This window comes from Dromiciops gliroides, chromosome 4 (assembly GCF_019393635.1).
Source record: "Dromiciops gliroides isolate mDroGli1 chromosome 4, mDroGli1.pri, whole genome shotgun sequence".
Lineage (NCBI taxonomy): Eukaryota > Metazoa > Chordata > Mammalia > Microbiotheria > Microbiotheriidae > Dromiciops > Dromiciops gliroides.
The window spans coordinates 116668235-116685207 of record NC_057864.1 but is presented as its reverse complement, the minus strand read 5'-3'; the positions used below and the strand labels follow the sequence as shown (position 1 = coordinate 116685207).

The following is a 16973-nucleotide window of genomic DNA, read 5'->3' as shown; positions in this document are numbered from 1 at the left end:
TTTTTCTGATAACCATAGTTCCTACTGCCACTTCGAGCTGTGTGTGACCCTGGGCAAGCCACTTAAGCCAACTGCCTCAAAATATCCAGGGCCATGTCCAGTCATTCTGATGACCATCTTGCAACTGGGCCCAGATGGCTCTAGAGGAGAGAGTAAAGCTGGTGACTTTGTACAGCCCTCTCTCACTTAAATCCAATTCACTGCAAGTCATGACATCACCTCCCGATGTCATGGTCCTCTTTCAGAACAAAGGACAAACAACAACATTCCCCAATATTTAAATTTCTATTTTTGCAGAGAAACAATATAACTAAGAAACATGAATACTGTCATTAGGTTCCACTAACCTAAGAAATACAAATCTGAAGTAAAACATCCCCCAATTATACTTAAATCATATTTCAAGACAATATCTCAAATATAAAGTTCTTTTCCCACAAAAGTTGTGACAAATTTTTAGAAATGAAATATTATATAGGAACTAATAGAAGAAATTAGGAGGCAACAATTAAAGGAAAACATAGATACTAAATTTAGATGTACTATAATAATATCAAGAGCCAGACTAAATTTCCAAATAACCTAGAAATGATGAAGGAACCTGCTGCTGTTTCTTTTAGCATTTTTTCCTTTTATATGCACAAAAACTCTTTTGGTTTTTCTATATAGAGGTCTCCCCCTCAAAACATGGAATCACATACAGATTAGTCTTTAAACAAAGTAAAGAAACACATTAAGGGCTTAAAAAGTTACTGTACCTGATACAAGATGTTTCTCTGACAGCATTATCTTTGTAACAGGACTTCGGTGAACTGTGAATGTCTGGAAAAGCTGAGGGCCTGAGCCAACTGTTTCTGGGTGTTGTACAATTACTCTTACAGCTCCAGAACTTGTACCATAGGCAATCTCAATCCAATTACCACTGACACCTATAGAAAGCAAATTGAATCATAACAATAAAGATAGTGAGAAAGTCTACCACTACAATAAGAGGAGAAAATATCTGATCCAGCCACATTCCTAGTTTATCCTAATACAAGTTTCAAGATTTGGCAAAGGTCAGGTCCTAGTTCAGTCTAGACACCTTGGGCGGTATGATAGGGATGAGGGCATTCTAATATCACCTTAAAACCAATTTTTAACTGGAACTAGGCAAGAGGAATAAACACAGGGCAAATTACTAAATTACTAAAGCAATAATACCATGAAGAGAAAACTGATTTTTGCTCATTGAAAAAAAATTAATTAAAAAACATAACATACTTTATTTCATGTATTTCATTTTCAGTACAGTACCAATTTAGGAAATGTGCAACATGGTATGATTTCTGAACTCTGCAATGTTAAACTTCCTTATCCCTTCATTTCTCAAATAATTCTTATGCTTGATCTCCCTAGTGCAAAATAATAATTTGCTGAGATTCAGTTTCCATATCTACAAAAACAAAATGAAGAGGTTGAACTAAATGATATCTAACATCCCACAGCTTTTAGAACACTTTTCTTACTAAGTAAAGTTGGCTCTCATTCTGTTTTCCTGGTATTTAACATCACTTGCTTGCTCCCATAAGGCAAAACATTTTGGTTTTACATCTTTAATTCATTCCCTCATTTACTTTGCCCTAACCTCTTATCAGATTGTAGCTATATGTCAAAAGTATTACTTATAGAATTAACTTCATTCTAGGTCGATGACTAAGTCTTAGTCTAATTTTTGTCTATAGACATTTTGTGAACAAGCACTTTAAAGATATTTGCGGGGGCAGCTAGGTGGCGCAGTGGATAAAGCACCAGCCCTGCGTTCAGGAGGACCTGAATTCAAATCCAGCCTCAGAAAGTTGACACTTACTAGCTGTGTGACCCTGGGCAAGTCACTTAACCCTCATTGCCCCACCAAAAAAAAAAAAAGGATATTTGCTCTTTTAATATTTCAAAATTATAATTTTTCTAATGAATTTAGTAAAACAATATTACCTTATTAATAACAAATTTTAAAACCTACTGTGAAGATCCATGGGGACACATTAACATCTGTTTGCTATATCTTTGATTACAAATAAATATCAAATGCTTTAATTCATTTTTTTTTCTCCTCACTCCACAGGGTCCTTAATAAATTAAAGCCCTTTTCCAATAATACAATCTCAATGAGAAAAACTAAAAAAATCTTAGAGAACATAAATTTCCAAATAATCTATCCCTTTCCATAGCTCCAATTTAATGTTAAAGTTTATACTTTCACTTCAATTTTTAAAGTTGGATGCATATCCATTACAGATTTCCCAGGTCATTTGTGGAGTAGTTATACTTGACTTTTGTATAAACATTTAATTGAAATTTCTTAATGCTTGACAAATTTTCTTAACTGTAGTTCTCAACAAAACAACCAACTTAATCTTGTCTAGTAGTAAATCAATACCAGTGAATAAAATACATTCCTTAAGTATTCAATATGAACTTCAAGAAATTATAAATATTCTATCATGTACTAACTTGTTTTAGGTGTGAGGTAGACACTCAGAGCAGTAATAGCATCATTTGAAGGATCATGATAAAGTTCAGTTACAAGAAGGTCATTGTCTTTCATTCTCAAAGGAAATTTCTGCATATCTACAAAAGAAAACATTTAAAATGACATAGAAAAAAGCAGAGTGGTAAATTTGACTATTTTCATGCAAAAGAAGTTATCCAGAATGATCATCTTTTAGATATGATTACACACTTACCTATATAATATATGGATCCATTGTTACAACCCAACAAGAGAAATGATCCAGCAGTATCATAACTAGTAATAGGAACAACGTCTTGAACCTAAGGCAGAAAGATTATTATGAGATGTTAGGTTCAACTGTAATTTATCTTTTCTGCTTCTGAATTTCTTAAGTTGATGATAATGCCCATTCAAAACTATCCCAATTAAGAAAATTACTTCCTTAGCCAACACTATGTTGAATCCAGAAGTTGAAGATAAGCTGTTGAAGTACATTTGTGACAAAGATCTTCATCGGTTAAAGAAAAGAAGCTTAAAAATATACTCTGAAAAGGCTTTAATTACAGGCCACATAAGGCTAATAAAACAGAGTAGAAATTTATGAAACAAAATTGTCAAGCCTACATGAGTATCTTTGTTATGGGAGCACAGATTGGTTAACTTAAAATTTGACTTAACTCACTAATATTTTCCAAGAACTTCTAAAGCTCTTACGTGTAAATTTGTATTAGAGGGGGAAATGCTGAATATTTATTGTGTTAGCAAAGAGAAGCAGTTGAAAATTATCACCTATTACTTAAAACAAGTACTACTTGATTGTTCCACTGATTTTCACAACCATATTTAGCTTTTTTTTTGGGGGGGGGGCAGTGAGGCAATTGGGGTTAAGTGACTTGCCCGGGGTCACACAGCCAGTAAATGTTCAGTGTCTGAGGCAGAATTTGAACTCAGATCCACCTGACTCAGGGCCGGTGCTAAGGTACTGTGTTAACGTCAGCAATTATTATTCAATTACCTAGTACTGTAAACTGTACCACTGGTAACAATTGTAAAATACCTTATGATAAGATTAAATAAAATGAGTCTATGCTATAGACATGCTACCTCTGGAAACTGTTTAGAAAAAAAAAATCAGATCTCTAATAAACCACCAGGATTTAACCTACTAAATTTGGTTTCTGTTTTTATCTAAATATAAACTTGTGTGTATTATATGAATTTTCTATTATCAACTCAATGCTAAATTTATGGCTTAAGTCAATAAAGAAATATATAAGTATTATTATGACAGAAATTTCATAAAAGGGATTATTTAGCCATGACATTTAGTAAATGGCTCATATATTTTAAGCAGTTTAATGAGGATAACCCAGTTGGCAAAACTGAATAGTTATATTTTCATCTGCTTTTGTGAGACCTTCCATGGTATCATATGAAAAAACTGGGGAAACAAGTAAGAAAACAATCCTTTCTCAAAAATTTATTCAGAAGATTAAGTCTTCCATCAACATTTAAGTTTTATAGCTATTACTTTATCAAATAAAATTTAATAACTTTTTTGCTTTTGACCTGATTTGAGAAAACATGCCTAAAGTGTCTCTTTGCTTAGTGTTTTATTTGATGCAAATGCATCAAGTCAATCTTGATTACCCATCTAAAGAACAGTACTTCAATGGTTGTCTTTTTTCTACTGTCTCCATGTTATCCATGAATAGGATTGTTGCTGAAGGGCCAAATCAGAACCTACTCAACCAGTGTTTGTGACAGTCAGAAGAGTCAGCCTTAGGTCAGCTCTGCCTCTTGAGATTTGCAAAGCAGACTCTTAAATTTCATTCCACACTATCTCTCTGCATTGTGCCACAAAGACATTAATCTGACTAGGTTACAAGATTGTTTCCTGCATGAATGCCCAACTCTTCCCAGGATCTTGTCTGAAATGTAGGAACAGACCTATTCTTGCTGGCAGACGTGTTTTCCCAAGTCATGTATGTATTTAAAAAGAAAATACACATTTATTGCTAGAGTACAATTATCATCCCTCCTCAGGAAGCTGGTGGGGGTATGGGGGTGGTATGGGAGTATTCAGGATCTCAGGTGGCAGGAGAAATTTTGTTTGCAATTTTGAAAAATGCTAGTAAATATACTTTTTTTTTTTTTTGGTAAGGCAATTGGGGTTAAGTGACTTGCCCAGGGTCACACAGCTAGTAAGTGTCAAGTGTCTGAGGCCGGATTTGAACTCAGGTCCTCCTGAATCCAGGGCCAGTGCTCTATCCACTGTGCCACCTAGCCTCCCCTAAATACACTTTTAAAAAGTCTTTTTGGAACCTATTTTTCATTTATTGTTGTACAACCTGCCAGAACGATATTTTTTCCTGTTTAGCTAGAGTTAAGATGTTTCTAATTGCTATCAAAAAGGAAACTATTCAGTTGTCCTAATATTTAACACTAATCAGATCTGATTATATATAAGGCCTAAATATGTCAGAAATCTAAATTACAGATTTAGAGCTGTAAGGGATCTTAGAGGCCATGTAGTCCAAGGTCTCTCATTTTATAGATGAGGGAACTAAGGCCCAAAGGTATTGAACAACTTGCCCAAGACCACAAGTGGTAAGTAATGAAACCATGACTTGAACATGGGTTTGCTGACCATTAATTCAGTATTTTTTTCATTGTACTATATTGCCTCAAAGGCGCAGGCACTGCCTGTAAATCTTTGTCATGTTCTCAGGTCCTCTTTCACCTTTGTAATATACTTTACACTAATTTAAACTAACCTGCCAGTGTTGAGTTACAGCATTCCATACTCCTACTTTCCCTGTATGACTTGTGGCCACCAACTGGTTACCAATGAAAAAGAGAGCATCCACAGGAACTCCAAGACTGAATACTCCTAAAAAACAAGAGAAAAAAAATCTAATGAAAACAATTTTCAATCAATATTACACAAATTTACTTTACCTATTATACAATTTTACTTCTAGTAATTATTGTAATAATTGTAATTATTATTCTAGCTTTATTTTTTAAACCAATAAAAATGTTTTAAAATGTATGCTTAGTTTGAACTTACAGGGAAATCAAGTACATATATCACAACTTCCAAGTTCCATTCCTGGCTCTGCCACAAACTAGGTTATGTGACCACAGCCAAGTCTTTTTTTATCTCTCTGAGACTTGGTTTTCATATTTACAAAAATAATGGAACTTGATTAAGCATCAACATTTAGTATTTTATAATTCTAAGTTTAAGTCCTTAGAGGTGTTAATGTTAGCTATCTGAACTGTCACTTTTGTGGGCAATCTCTTCAAATATCTTATGCCTTAGTCAAGTTTAAAAATGTAGGGTATACACTTAAGGGCAAAGATCATGTCTTCTTGTTTATTTCCTACATAGTTCTGAGTACACAATGAACTCTTTAAAAATGCTGAGGAGTTGGGGGCAGCTAGGTGGCGCAGTGGATAAAGCACCAGCCATGGATTCAGGAAGACACGAGTTCAAAGCTGGCCTCAGACACTTAACACTTACTAGCTGTGTGACCCTGGGCAAGTCACTTAACCCCCATTGCTAACAAAAAAAAAATGCTTAGGAGTGAAAAAATAATTCTAAACATCCATATTTATGTGTACCCTTTTAACAAGTATATTAGAATAATAAGACAGCTAACATTTATGTAGCACTTACTTTTTTTGTTTGTTTTTGTTTTTTGCTTTTTTTTGCAGGCAATTGGGGTTAAGTGACTTGCCCAGGGTCACACAGCTAGTAAGTGTCAAGTGTCTGAGGCCGGGTTTGAATTCAGGTACTCCTGACTCCAGGGCTGGTGTTCTATCCACTGCATCACCTAGCTGCCCCTACAATTATTATTTTAATTGATCTTCACAACAACCCTGCGTTGGGGGCAGGAAGGGTAGGTGGTATTATTATGCCCGTTTTACAGATGAGGAAATTGAGGCAAACAGTTTAGGTGACTTGTCCAGGGTCACACACCTAGTATCTGAAGCTGAATTTGAACACAGGTCTTTCCAACTCCAGGTCTGGTGCTATATTCTTTGAGCCATTTAGCCACCAACTCTTACCAATACTAAAAGAGTCATTTTAGCTGGATAACAGTGTGCAATGAACACAAAGAAACATAAAACCAAAAAAAAAAAAACAAAAACAAAAACAAACCACAGCAATGTTTTATACTTTATAGAAACACCAAATAAAGACAAAACAAAAACCTTATAAAATCAGACAACCCAATACTCATTAAGGAAGAAAATTTCTAAATTAAAGCCCAGAGAGAACATTCCAAACTTGTAATCAGTTGCATGGCTTTTTGTTTTTTAACAAACTAGTGCTTTAATTATGATGCCAAACAATTTTTCAGGGCGTGTGAAGTTGACTGTATTCAGCAACATGGTTATATGAAAGGAGGCAATAATAAAAACCAAGAAACAACTAGAATTGATTACTCCAGAGAAGGATGAGGTTCTGGGAAATCAAGGAAGACAGTCTGAACGGTCTCAAGGAATTTAAAGTGTCACTACTTCTTAGGCTCAACGATCTTGATGGCCATCCACAGGGAAGACAACGGTATAAATAATGACAGGTTCCTGTCTTAAGGGGCCCTCTCAGTAAAATACTGCTTATAGCAGCAATCCAACAGCAGTGTCTTATATAAGTAATATTGAAGGGAGTTCAGCCTCTGGGATAGCTCTATCATGGATATGCCAACCTTTGCAATTTTCTCTAGATGGTGTTGTCAGGTTCTGAAGAGTGTCTGTAACAACAAATGGTTTCTTTTACAGGGTATGAACAAATTACTACTGGACTATCCCACGGCAGAGGTACCATATTAGTCTTTGCAAACAAAGCAAGTCATAAAATCTCCTCCGTGTTATAACGAGACACACTTTTTATTTAGTGAATGATCCCATTTTGTAAATGCAAGACTTGTTTTCTTTGGATTTAAGACACAAAAAATTTTAAACTATCAAAATTACTTAGTTTCACTTAAAAATGAATATCTAGGGGCAGTTAGGTGGCGCAATGGATAGAGCACCGGCCCTGGATTCAGAAGGACCTGAGTTCAAATTTGGCCTCAGACACTTAACACTTACTAACTGTGTGATCCTGGGCAAGTCACTTAACCCCAATTGCCCCCCCCCCCAAAAAATGAATATTTATAGTACAATCAGGACAAAATTTTCCAAACCATGAATGGTTTAGAGATATTGGTTTAAGCTTTTTAAGGAGAAAAATAGTTATATAATTATTAATTCCTTTGCATGGGTTTTATGAAAACTGAAATAAGTGACTACCATGATATTCTCAAAGAATCATTATTAAAAAGACCTCTTCTAAAGAAAATCTCCTAAAGATGCTTAGAAAACGTATTTTTCTGTGTATTTAGTATCCATCAAGTTGTTCCACTTATAGTTAAAATAGTAACTCTGAAGGAACAGCAAGAAGGTACATATATTTCTTTCTATTTTCTAACACTATATGATGGTTTTTGATTACCTACTATTTGTTTTTTATTCAATAGTTCCTAACCTGAAGTTCATCCTTTTAAATACAAAAACAGAAGAAGCAATATAGTCTGTCATCCATTATCACTGACCTGTCCTTTGGTTGATCCTGCTCTTACCTTCAACAGTTCAAAAAAGAAAAAATTCACCCTTTTTACTTGCCATCAATGAAGCTTAAAAATACCCATTTGTCAAAATCATCAGCTTCCTCTGGGATTTAGTATTTCATTAATTATCCTTATTGAATATGGTCATTCTGAACACTAGCTGGATATCTTTGTAGGAGGCTGACCAAAGCTCATAAATAATCTATGAGGGGGGCAGCTAGATGGCGCAGTGGATAGAGCACCGGCCCTGGATTCAGGAGTACCTGAGTTCAAATCCGGCCTCAGACACTTAACACTTACTAGCTGTGTGACCCTGGGCAAGTCACTTAACCCCAATTGCCCCGCAAAAAAAAAAAAAAAGAAAGAAAAGAAAATAATCTATGAGGAATCCCTATTTGAAACTCCACATAGAGAAGAAAAAATGCAAATATGTTTTTCCCACCTATTTCACTACCACTGCCTCCATCTTGAATGCTCCACAGAATAATACTACTATCTGAGGCAACAGCCACCATTTTATCTTTGTCTCCATGTGGACCTCCAACAACTTTTGCATTTAAAGCCACTCGTTCAATAGTCCAATCCAAATAGGGACTTGTAAACACTTGCTGCCATCCAGAAGATTCTTTGATTCTGTGAAAAAAAAGCATGAAAACAAACTGAACTTAGGTTCCATTTTATAAAGAAAACTTATAATTTTACCAATTTACAATTTCAGTCAATTATCTTTCCAACTAGAACATAGTGTGAATATTATGTAACACAAAATTTAGGTTATGACCTATATTCCAAAATGTTCCAAATTTATTCTGAAATTTTCAAAAAAGATAAAGCACTTATTTCTTAGAAATAATTATATTATCTGAAATGTTAAAGACAGAATAAAACAAAAATCCTATTGATGATTGCTGCCTCTCCAGAGAAAAATATGATCATATAGTGCTATGGTTAGGCTTAAACCTTCAAAAAACAGAATTTGGGTTATTAGAACTGAATCTTACAACCAACCCTACTGTGCCCTGGTATACTATGATTCTCTACCAATTAGTCTCAACAAAGGATGTGTGGTCAGGTGGGGCACAGAAGTTGCAATATCTAAGCACAATAATTTAAGTAAAGGATGGCATTTCAGTTTTAAAATCCTGGATTTTTAAGATTTAACCCAAATCCTTGTGGAGTTATTCATTTTAGTAATAGATGCTTTATCAGAGTTCTGATTTTTGCTTAAAGATGTAAATACTTGCATTTAATTCACATAAAATTTTTAATTTTTTATTTATTATTTTAACTTATAAACTCCCAAAGGATAAGTACCCTGCTTAATTTTTTAGTAAAACCATATAATTTGGTCCCTACCAACTGATAACAACTGAGAGGGTTGGGTTGAACTTTATCTTTGCAAGATCTAGAAAAAAAGGGGTTGCTAAAGCAAATGATAAAAAATTATACATTTCAAGGACATATATATATAAAACATGTTATTTGCTAATAATATTCATTACAACAGGTTGACCAATATCCACAAGTAACATTGTTAACCTTGTATAAGATGTTATATATATATATATATACACACACACACACACAGATACATGAAAACAATAAAACTGCCATTTACAGTGAGCTTTCCCAAAATTAGTGAAGTTTAACTTAACCAGAATCCTTTCTTTTCCCTATGGGCAGTACTAGAACCTGGAAATCATACTATCTTTGCACTGCACAGTCAACAAGTTCCAATTTATTCCACTAGATGGTTCTCCTGTGTTGGTAAAGGAAAAGGTAAGCAATTCACAGAGAAGTGTTTGTAACTGAAAAGAGACCTTCGTGGTCACCTAATCCAAATCCCTAACTTTTAAGAAGGCATCAATGAAGCCAAAATTAGTTGAATCAAAACTTGCCCCAAATACATGAAGAATTAGAGGAAAATCTGGAAGTGCTGTTTCTATTGCACCAAACTAGAGAATAAAACAAGGAATGCAAAGATGAAGCTGGGCGAAAAAAAAAATGAAGTTATTTTAAAGTGTAATAGGATAGGTATATCATCTGCCACAATTTTGGAGATGTAGATTTTGCAAATGAAGAAAAGATATGTGTTTGGAAGGATACACAGAGTGAATTTTTTAAAGTTGATTTTATTATAATAAGTTAACAGATTTAAATATGAGCAAGAAAACACAAACAAAAGTGTGTGTGTGTGTGTGTGTGTGTGTGTGTGTGTGTGTGTGTGTGTGTGTGTGTGTGTGTGTAAAATGTCAAAGGACAGGGGCAGCTAGGTGGTGAAGTGGATAGAGCACTGGCCCTGGATTCAGGAGTACCTGAGTTCAAATCCGGCCTCAGACACTTGACACTTACTAGCTGTGTGACCCTGGGCAAGTCACTTAACCCCAATTGCCTTGCCCCCCGCCAAAATAAATAAATAAAAATAAAAATGTCAGAGGACATAATGGAAAATAACATGATTACTGTGTTTCATAGCAAATAAATCATCTAGAAATATATTTGAGTTCAGCTTTTAATGGAATAAAAATCACATATTGCACTAGATTTACCATTTATGTAGAGTATTATTTCATTATAGCATCTCAGAACCTCAGGGCTAGAGGAGACGACAAAGGTTATCTAATGCAAAATCCATCCAATTGGAAGCCCCCTCTAGAATAACACCAACAACTAGTCACTCAGACTCTATTTGACCTTCAGAGATAGGGGAACATAACATTTCTGAGGCAGCCAAGTCCACTGACTTTATATAAGCTGATTATTAAGAACTTATTCACTATCCTGCCTCTCTGCAGTTTCTACCCTGAACATCTTTAATAAAAGCAATATGGGGCAGCTAGGTGGTGCAGTAGATAGAGCACCAGCCCTGGATTCAGGAGGACCTGAGTTCAACCCCCCCCCCAAAAAAGAAAAGAAAACAATATAATATCTCTTGTATATGATTTTATAGAGAATCATATGCAATTGTCTCTCCATACTCCAGTAAAGCTAGAACTCAAGAAAAGAAGTCAATAACATTCAACAATATCCTGAGACTGGACTTAGCACTAGCTAAGTTTACTATCTATCTACTAGTGACAGAAAAAGCTGGATTGGAACTAAAGAATTTTACAGACTTCATAATAAGGCATATCCTGGGGGCAGCTAGGTAGCTCAGTGAATAGAGCACAGGCCCTGGAGTCATGAGGACCTGAGTTCAAATACAGCCTCAGATACTTGACAAATAGTAGCTGTGCGACTCTGGGCAAGTCACTTAACCCCAACTGCCTCACAAAAAAAAAAAAAAAAAGACATATCCCTTTTATCCTGCAATGATTCCCATGAATTTTATTTAGGTAAATTTCCAACTGGACAAAAAATGTAAAAATTATATGTTTGTTTAAACCTGAAAGGAATTTTAAAAGGCTATATTATATTGTAAGAAGTCTGAAATTTATGAAAAAATAAGTTACATATTTTATAATGTTTTCAAATTTAAGGTTTACAAAATTCAAGTCTAAAAATATTTCTCCTAAACTATTTCTCCCTCTTTCTCTCCCAAAGCTATCTGGCAGTGGTGCTTTTCTGTTCTCTTCTTCCAACCTAAATCAGAAGGCTCTGATAACCAACCAGCCATTTACACTTGGGGACTGAGAACTCAAACTTATTTCAATCAAGAATTTTTTTTTCAGTTCTTCATCTCCAGTTTTACAAGGGAAAAACTTTTTGATCTAAAAAAATGTCTAACATTGACAGACAGAAAGACAAATAAATGAAATCATCAGATAAATTAAACCTATTTGCTGGCTTTGGCAGTAAACTTGATTGTCCTTTTTTGGGGGAGAGGGGCATGAAGTGGGGAAGAAATAAGGCTACTGGGATGGTGCAGATGAAAAAACAAAAGAAGAGGATGTTTTTGTTTTTATCAAAATGTTCCCCCTACTTTAGCTAGTTGAAACTATTAGGGGTCAAGGGTCCCTTATCACTATGATGGACTTGAAGATATAGGTTCAAATCTTGCATCTGACAATGGGACCAACAAGCAAATCACTTAAATGCTTTGAGTCTCAGTTTCTTACCAGTAGAATTAGGAATAATGATATTAGTTAGTTCCTACCTCACAGCACTGAGAGTCTCAAATGAAATATTTGGAAACTATTATTGAAACCGTAAACCTCTAAGGATTCTGAGAAGATGGTGGAATAAGACAGGAAATGTCAATCTCTCCAAATTTCTCCCACAAACAAGACAAAATAATTGCCTCAAAGTGAATGTAGAAGCAGAAATGAATAAAAGTTGGGGTAAAGCACTTTCCTCCTAAGACAACTTGAGAGGACCTCAGGCAAGACTAGACCATCAGAAGCTGAGGTCTGGCCATTTGAAGTACAAACACCTCTAGGCAGACTCCAATGAATCAAGAAACAAGCTCTGAGGGGCAGCTAGATGGCGCAGTGGATAGAGCACTGGCCCTGGAGTCAGGAGTACCTGAGTTCAAATCTGACCTCAGACACTTGACACTTACTAGATGTATGACCCTGGGCAAGTCACTTAACCCCCATTGCCTCCCAAAAAAACAAAACAAAACAAACAAACAAAATCAAATAAGAGAGGTTAAGGAAAAAAAAATAAGAGCAATCCAAGAAAATTATGAAAAGTCAACCAATAGGAAAAAGATCCAAAAATTTAAGAAAACAACTACTTAAAAAAAACTAGAATTGGCAAGGGAATGCTAATGGCATAAGACACCAAGAAATAATAAAACAAAATCAAAAGAATAAAAAATAGAAGAGAATGTGAAACACCTCATTAGAAAAACTGATCTAGAGAGCAGATTGAGAAGAGACAACATAAGAATTGTTGGACTATTTGAAAGTTGTGATTTTTTTAAAAGTCTAGGGGGCAGCTAGGCGGCACAGTGGATAAAGCACTGGCCCTGAATTCAGGAGGGCCTGAGTTCAAATCCAGCCTCAGACACTTGACACTTACAAGCTGTGTGATCCTGGGTAAGACACTTAACCCTCACTGCCACCCACCCCCCCAAAAAAGTCTAGATATATCACAAGAAATTAAGGATAATTTCCCTGAAGTTCTAAAATGAGAGGAGAAAAATAGGGGAAAAAAATCTAATCACCACCTGAAAGAGATCCCAAGATGAAAACTCACAAAGGAAAACCATGACCAATTTTTGAAGTTGCTAGGTTAAGGAGAAAATGCGACAAGTAACAAGACAAAAATAATCTAAATCTTGTGGAGTTACGGTCAGGATAACATAAGAGTTAGCAGTTTCTACATTAAAAGACCAAAGCGCTTAGAACATTATATTTCAAAGAGCAAAGGAACTAGATTTGCAATCAAGAATAATTTACCCAGCAAAGCTAAGTATAATATAATCCTGAATGACCAAAAAAAAAAAAAAAAGCCATTTAATTAATGTATTGAAAAACTTTCAGGTATTTGTGACAAAAAGACCTGAATTTAATGGAAAATCTGACATATAAAAAAGCCATTTAATTAATGTATTGAAAAACTTTCAGGTATTTGTGACAAAAAGACCTGAATTTAATGGAAAATCTGACATATAAGATCCAGGAGAAACATAAGGTAAACATTAAAGACAAATTATAAGGGACTCAATAAAGTCAAACAATTTTACTTCTTACATGGGAAAATGTTATCTGTACTCTTAAGAATATTATCATTGAAAGATGGCGGAGGAGAGGCTGTGACTCCCACAAGCTCCAGATAAACCCGTCCATTCACGGCCAAATAATGCAGTAAAAATCAAAACCCAGAACAGCCTAATGCACATAAGAACAGAGTGAGACTGTTTCTCCGCAAAAGAGGGCAATTCTGATCACCTACTGATCAGGCTGAACAGCTCAGCGCGCGGTCCGGACCCAGCCAGGGACAGTGCCTCCAACACGTCAGAGTCTTCAGCACCAGCAGCTTCTGAGGCTCCGATCACGGACTGGTGAGGGGGTTCGGAGGTAGGCCAGGGTGAAGTGGAGGCAGTATCTGCTGGAGTTGGGGCAAAGCGCCCTGGGTCTGAACCAGTGGGCTGAATCGAGTGGTGGTGGCCCAGTGGGGGAGGGGTAAAAGCACGCCAAGCTTCCGACCATAGAGAATCAGAGTTCAATCAGACTTCTGTTTCCGGGTCAAAGAGAAAGTGGCTGTGATTACTCACAAGCCAGGCAGGCTGAGAAGAAGCCCAATCACCCCCTGGGCCACGCTGTAGCACGAATGGTGTGTCCGGGAAGCAGCGCTACACTTTAAGGAATAAAAAGCCAAGAAACAGTAAGCCAGGATGAGTAGGCAGAGAAAGCAGAAGACCATCGAAAACTTCTTTGGGGGAAAGGTAGACCACAATACATCCTCAGAAGAAGAAGATAATAATAGGGTCAAAGCTCCAACATCCAAAGCTTCCAAGAAAAATATGAACTGGTCTCAGGCCATGGAAGCTCTCAAAAGGGACTTTGAAGAGAAAGTAGGAGAGATAGAATGAAGATGTAGAGAAAGAGAGGAAGGAATGGAAAGAGAAATGAGAGCAATGCAGGAGGGTCATGAGAAAAAAGTCAACAGTTTGAAAAGCCAAATGGAAAAGGAGATTAAAAAACTGTCTGCTGAAAATAATTGCCTAAGAATTAGGATTGAACAAATGGAAGCTAGTGACCTTATGAGAAACCAAGACACAGTAAAGCAAATCCAATTGAATGAAAAAATAGAAGGCAATGTGAAATATCTCCTTGGAAAAACAGCTGACCTAGAAAATAAATCTAGGAGAGATAATTTGAAAATCATTGGACTACCTGAAAACCATGACCAAAACAAAGAGTTTAGACACCATCCTCCAAGAGATTGTGAGGGAAAATTGCCCTGATATTCTAGAAGCAGAAGCTAAAATAGAAATTGAAAGAATCCACCGATCACCTCCTGAAAGAGATCCCAAAATGAAAACCTCCAGGAATATTATAGCCAAATTCCAGAACTCCCAGGTCAAGGAGAAAATATTGCAAGCAGCTAGAAAAAAGGAATTTAAATACTGTGGAGCTCCAATAAGGATAAAGCAAGATCTAGCAGCTTCTACATTAAAGGACCGGAGGGCATGGAATATGATATTCCAGAGGGCAAAGGAACTGGGACTACAACCAAAAATCACGTACCCAGCAAAACTAAGCATCATCTTTCAGAGGCAAACATGGAACTTCAAGGAGAAAGAAGACTTTCAGGCATTTGTTATGAAAAGACCTGAACTGAATAAAAAATTTGACTTTCAAATACAACACCCTGGAGAAGCATAAAAAGATAAACAGGAAAAAGACTTCATGAGGGATATTAAAAGATCAAACTGTTAACATTCCTATATGGGAAGATAATACAGAGGACACAGGTCTGAACTAAATACAAAGGGAAGTTATGTTTTGTTCTTTGTGGGGTGTCTTATGTATGGGGCCGGATTTGGGCTTGGGGCCTCCTGGGTCCAGGGCTGGTGCATTGTCCACTGTGCCACCTAACTAACCCATAATGACATCCTTAAAATAGGGTTGAGGTGTAGGAGAAATAGACTGGGGGAGGGGGAAGGGGAGAGATGGTCTGGGGAGAGGTTGTTCATATGAAGGAAACAAGAAAAAAGCTTATGGAGGGGAGGGGAAGAGGGGGAAGGAATTGGGGAGTGATTGAACCTTAATATCATCAGAATTGACTCAAAGAAGGACTAACATACATACTCAAGTGGGTATAGTAATATATTTTGCCCTGAGGGAGGGGAGGGAGATAAGGGGGGGGGAGGGGAAGGAGGGAAGGGCAGATTCTGGGAGAGAGTAGTAAAAAGCAAAATACTTTCAAGGAAGGTGAAGACGTTCTGCATAACCGCACAAGTATGAAATATTGAATTGCTTGATTTCATAGGGAGGGTTGAGGAGAGAGGGAGGAAGAAAATTTGGAACATAGAATTAGCTCAAAGACCTTAAACTCATCAGAGTTGGCTCATGGAGAGAATAACATTCACACCCAGTTGGGAGGAGTAATCTATTTAACCTTACAGGAAAGTATGAGGGGAAGAGGATAAGGAAGGAAGGGTGAAAAAAAAGGGAGTGCAGAGTAGGGGAGGGGACAGTCGGAAGTAAAATACTTTTGAGGAGGAATAGTTTAAAAGAAGATGGAAAATAGAGTAAATATCATGGGAAGGGAATAGGATGGAGGGAAATAGTTATGATGACTTCGCTGGGCTAATACGAAGAAAATTCTTTGTCAAGTTTAAGGTACATTATTTAGGGTATGATGAACAGGATACTATTAGAAAAACTTGGAAAGACCTACATGAACTGAAGCAGAGTGAAATGCACTGTATACAAAATAACAGCAATAGTGTAAAATGATCTGCTGGGAAGCATGTGGTTATTTTCAGCAAGGCAATGGTCCAATATAACCCTGAAGGACTATGAAAATGGCAACCCATCTACAGAGAAAGAAGTGATAGTATCTGAAATAGATGGAAACACATTTTTTTTCTTTTCTTTTTTTTTTTTCTTTTTTGGAGAGGCAATTGGGGGTGGGTGGCTTGCCCAGGGTCATGTGGCTGGTGGGTGTTGGGTGTGTGGGGCCAGATTTGGGCTCGGGTGCTCCTGGTTCCAGGGCTGGTGCTCTGTCCGCTGCACCACCTAGCTGCCCCTGGAAACACATTTTTTTAAAAAATGTTTTTTCTCTTTGACAATTCCTCAGTCTGAAGTTTTGGGAGTTTTTTGACTGTTTTTTTCTCACAACCTAGCTAATGTGGGAATGTTTTCCATGACTACTCATGTATAATTTATTTTGAAATGCTTGAGTTCTAGTGGGTGGGGGTGGGAATAGAGGAGGAAGAGAAGTTGGAACAATTTTTT

The 16973-nt window shown here is 36.4% G+C and overlaps 1 protein-coding gene across 1 annotated transcript in view; it reads right to left on the bottom strand.

Moving 5' to 3' along the window:
• The window catches only part of KCTD3 (potassium channel tetramerization domain containing 3), a 64220-nt gene that overhangs the window by 21267 nt on the left and 25980 nt on the right, over positions 1–16973 (bottom strand). Inside the window, exons 9-13 of the mRNA XM_044005563.1 lie at positions 8561–8751; positions 5272–5387; positions 2727–2814; positions 2494–2610; positions 759–929 (exon numbers count right to left, since the gene is read on the bottom strand). Coding sequence (XP_043861498.1) covers positions 759–929; positions 2494–2610; positions 2727–2814; positions 5272–5387; positions 8561–8751 — 683 coding nt within the window. The remainder of the gene's footprint in view (positions 1–758; positions 930–2493; positions 2611–2726; positions 2815–5271; positions 5388–8560; positions 8752–16973) is intronic.